Source organism: Ptiloglossa arizonensis, chromosome 4, assembly GCF_051014685.1.
Source record: "Ptiloglossa arizonensis isolate GNS036 chromosome 4, iyPtiAriz1_principal, whole genome shotgun sequence".
NCBI classification, from domain to species: Eukaryota; Metazoa; Arthropoda; class Insecta; order Hymenoptera; family Colletidae; genus Ptiloglossa; species Ptiloglossa arizonensis.
The window spans coordinates 1,601,559-1,606,504 of NC_135051.1; the positions used below are offsets into that span (position 1 = coordinate 1,601,559).

Genomic DNA, 4,946 nt, shown 5'->3' on the forward strand with positions numbered 1-4,946 from the left:
CTACCCCCCCGTCAACTAACTACCCTGCCTGGGTTCTTGGAAGGCTGCTAAGCAGCTGCAAATAATTAAGGCGACTTTCGCCGTTTTATGATTTTTAGTAACTTTGACTTCCAAGAACCCACGTTTTAAACTAACAATCCCACTCCTGGGATCCCTCTCCTGCAACTCCGCTGTCCACCTCCAACTTTCCTCGACCAATCACATCCTGAGCCGAGTGTATAAAGCGGAGGGTAGAGACGCGAAAAATGCCATTACTACGTCATTACACGTTACAGTCACTACGTCATTACACCATTACACTGTTACAAGTGACAAGACTCTTACAAGTTTGCCACGAGTCACCATCACTTGCAAGACTTACAAGTTTGCCACTAGTCTATCACTTACAACTTACACACGAAGTCACTGACTTACATATTTGCCAGAAGTCACACTTGAAACATTCTTACACTTCGCTTACACAACTCAAACTTGAACTGCAACTGTGCCAACAAGTGAGAGCAACAATCTTCACCATCATTGTACAAAATATATTATTGTTGAACCACATCGACAATAGTGCATTTTTAATCACCAACCATCTCGAGACCTCTAACGAGCTGTCGAGAAGCGCGGACGACGAGAATCTACAACCAACAACACCTCCCGTCGTCCAAGGCACCACATTTTGGTCCTTCGAGCCGGATATCAGCGTTGGAAAAACATTCCATCCTGAATCCAACCTACACCACGGAACAACGGACGAGAGTCGTCATTCCTGTCACTCGACGTCGTCACACCGACAGCCAACGAGTCCAGTAACTTCGAAACCAAGGAGCTGAGCTGAAGGAGCTGAGCTGAAGGAGCTGAGCTGCGACAACAGGATACCAAAGAGCTAAACGGACGCAACAGCAGCCGGACAGCGGTACCAAGCAGCTCACTGGATAAGCAGCGACCCAGAAGTTGCAGAAGTCCAGAAACCAACCTCGAAGACGGCGGAACGGTAACGTACACTCAGGCACTTCGATCAAGTTCATTCCGTCCTTCTCCGTTTTCCTCTTTTTCGACGTAAATACGTTATTATGGCTCCGTCCGTAGAATCGCGTAATCGTGCTTTAAACTCACAACGCACTGCCTTCAAAAATGAGGTAGCCGCCTTTAAACAATTTCTTGACGGCTGCGACCCCACCGTCCAAGAAGACGAAATTGAAATACGCTTGGCCGATTTGACAAACGAATTCGCGTCATTCGGAAAGTCCCAAGCCGATCTCGACTCAACAGACGAAACGGGAGACTCATGTAGGGATCGAATCGACATTAAGAATTCGTATTTTTCGTGCCTCGCCTTCGCGCGCAGGCTACTAAAATCAGTAGAAACCGTTACCGCGCAACAACCGCAACGCGAACGCTTCGCGAATACGACACCCACCAGCGCAGAGGTCCTTGAAGGCGATATAAATCTGCCTAAACTCAACCTGCCGCAATTCAGCGGACGGTACGAGGAATGGCCAGGTTTCGCCGACCAATTCAGGTCCGCGGTTCACGACAGCGTGCGTTTGGGCGATTGCCGCAAGCTGATGTATCTGCGATCGTGTTTGCGCGGTGAAGCGTCCAGTCTGATCGAGTCGTTGGAAATTTCGGCCGCGAATTACACTCCGGCGTGGAATCTCTTAGAGGAACATTATAATAGGCCTGCGGTAATCGTGAACAACCACGTGCGCGCCCTGTTCGAGCTGCCAAGTATGGCCAAGGTTACGCACAACAACCTGCGACCGTTCTTGACGACGCTAGAATCCCATTATCGCGCCTTAAAAACAATTCAACAGCCATCAGCTGATACGCTCCTGATCTTTTTATGCCTTTCGCGACTCGACCAGGAGACAAACTTAAAGTGGCGGGAGCACACTCGCGAAAACACGTTCCCGAGTTTGGACGAATTGTGCAAATTCCTTCGCGATCGCTGTCACGATTTGGAGCCGTCGAACACCGCATTCGCCGCGCACCGCGCAGATGTTCGCAACCGCGCTCCGCCTAGTCTTCCCACGCCGCGACCCGCGCGACCCCTGCAGCCTAAGATTCATAAAACGCGAGTCCATACAACAGTACAGATTTCCTGCCCCATGTGCCGGGCACCCCATTCTATATACTCGTGCGACAACTTCAAGGAGGCTACCGTAGCTCAACGCGCGGAGGTGGTAGCGGAGGCGCGACTCTGCCGGAACTGCTTAAAGCGAGGACACGTTGCAAACGCGTGCACTGTGTGCAACTGTCGGGTGTGCAACAAAAAGCATCACACGTTGTTGCACACGGACGCGCCTGAGGACTTACGCCCCTCAAGCAGTCGCGTGAACGTTACTTGCTTGAGCAGCAACACGGAGAACCGCGCCATATTGTCCACCGCGATCATCAACGTCGTTAATAAGAACGGGGAATCACGACCGTGCCGAATAATGTTGGACTCGTGCGCGCAATCGCACTTCCTCACCCGTCGGTTCGCGAGACACTTAAATTTGCAACTTGACGAAACGCAAATTCCGGTAACCGGAATGAACCGGATGAAATCACAGATTAGACATTACACAAGGGCTCGCATCCAGTCGCGCGTCACCAACTTCGCCGCCGACGTGACATTCTTATTGGTCGAGGAAATTGCCGCGCCGCTTCCAGATGTCCAAATTAATCGTGGCAAGTTGCAGCTGCCTAAGAATGTACCGTTAGCCGACCCGGAATTCCACAAGCCGTCGGAAATCGACGGTTTATTAGGGGCACAACTTTTCTGGAACCTTTTGAGCGTAGGGCAAATCAGACCGTCATGCTCAGGAAAACGTTATTAGGGTGACTCGTAGTCGGCGAAAGCGCCAGTCAAAACAGAACCGTGCGCGGCAGTTCTGCTAATCAAACTCTTCAACGCCACAATAAAGTCAATCAAATCGCCGCCGGCGCGAAAGATATTCGGAAACGACGCAATGATCGTCCTGCATTGGATGAGGACTCCGCCGCACGCGTTGAAGGCTTTCGTCGCGAACCAAGTAAGCGACGTAAAGTCAGTGCACGAAGCACAATGACGCCACGTGCCAACCCTAAACAACCCAGCCGACTGCCTATCACAGGGGGTAGAACCTCGCGAATTCAACCCCGTTAATTCATAGTTGCGGTCCTCAATGGCTGCGATACGCTGAAGACCACAGTCTTCCAAGCGCGCAGCTAACTTCGGGGGATTATGGGGGGCGGCCGTCACGGCGTTAACACGACATTTAATTCGCGCTTACGGCAGGACGTTATTAACAAGTTACAGCCATGATAACGTATCTTGCCGAAGTCAAAGCCGTTCTAGACTCCCGTCCACTCCTTCCCTTGCCCTCCGACCCTAACGACCTCACGGCCCTTATACGTGGCCATCTCGGATCGGACTTGATCACAAGTGTCCATGAGTCGAGCGGAGCCGAAATTCCAGCCAACAGGCTGACGATGGCATAAGGACTACACGCACGAACTGACAGTTCGTAGAACGCGGCACACCCAAGCACCACAGGAAGTCAAGGAGGGCACGCTGGTCATCGTGCACGAAGACAACGTCCCCCCGCTTTACTGGGCCCTGGGCAGGATCGTCGCTCTGCATCCTGAGGATGATAGCGTTACACGCTTTATCACCGTAAATACTCTCGACGAATACAAACGCAGCGTCAAGAAACTATCTCCGTTGCCCTTAGATTAAGGTTATATGTACATATGTATTATTATGTAATGTGTAAGCTCCGTGCCCGATAATCTAAGAAATGTATATAATCATAAGACGAAGTAATCAAACCTCTACACCTGTAAACCTCCGGATCTGTTGACCGTAACCGCTCAAGGGGGGCGGTATGTTGCGGCACGCAAAAATCGGCGCAGTCCGTCGAGCCCTACGTTTTATGGCGGGATTAGTACGGGTGCCGAGCATGTCATCGGCGCACGTGCTACCCCCCGTCAACTAACTACCCTGCCTGGGTTCTTGGAAGGCTGCTAAGCAGCTGCAAGTAATTAAGGCGACTTTCGCCGTTTTATGATTTTTAGTAACTTTGACTTCCAAGAACCCACGTTTTAAACTAACAATCCCACTCCTGGGATCCCTCTCCTGCAACTCCGCTGTCCACCTCCAACTTTCCTCGACCAATCACATCCTGAGCCGAGTGTATAAAGCGGAGGGTAGAGACGCGAAAAATGCCATTACTACGTCATTACACGTTACAGTCACTACGTCATTACACCATTACACTGTCACAAGTGACAAGACTCTTACAAGTTTGCCACGAGTCACCATCACTTGCAAGACTTACAAGTTTGCCACTAGTCTATCACTTACAACTTACACACGAAGTCACTGACTTACATATTTGCCAGAAGTCACACTTGAAACATTCTTACACTTCGCTTACACAAGTCGAAACTTGAAATACAACTGTGCCAGCAAGTTCGAACAACATTCTTCACCATCATTGTACAAAATATATTATTGTTGAACCACATCGACAATAGTGCATTTTTAATCACCAACCATCTCGAGACCTCTAACGAGCTGTCGAGAAGCGCGGACGACGAGAATCTACAACCATCGACAACTCCCGTCGTCCAAGGCGCAACAACTGTGGTCCGTATTTTTTGGGACTGTAGTACTTACTATATGCTGACTCGGTTGTCGTTAGGTTGCAAGGTGTTGGATAAGTGTTCGGCAAAAATTGTGGCTTTCTCGAGGGCATCTTTTGCCCAACTACCGTCAGGTCTCTTAATTGCGTGAAACGGTGTGATGGGTCTTTTGAACCGTTTGGTGGCTTTTTATAACGAATAGTTCGTATCTTCATTGGGGGAAAGATTTTGGATGTATGAGTGAAACTCATCGTTGCAATGCTGCAGTATTAGCTGCTTCACTTCTTTGGTGATTGCGTTCATTTTTTTATTTATTAAAAGGGGTTTTTAGTTTTTGCCACTTG

General features: G+C 49.7%; 1 protein-coding gene across 1 annotated transcript; it reads left to right on the plus strand.

Annotated features, from left to right (window-relative positions):
• Positions 1-1,061: 1,061 nt before the first annotated feature.
• Positions 1,062-2,813, plus strand: LOC143145636 (uncharacterized). The gene has a single exon (XM_076309191.1). The coding sequence runs from the start codon at positions 1,062-1,064 to the stop codon at positions 2,811-2,813; it is 1,752 nt and encodes a 583-aa protein (XP_076165306.1).
• Positions 2,814-4,946: the final 2,133 nt, after the last annotated feature.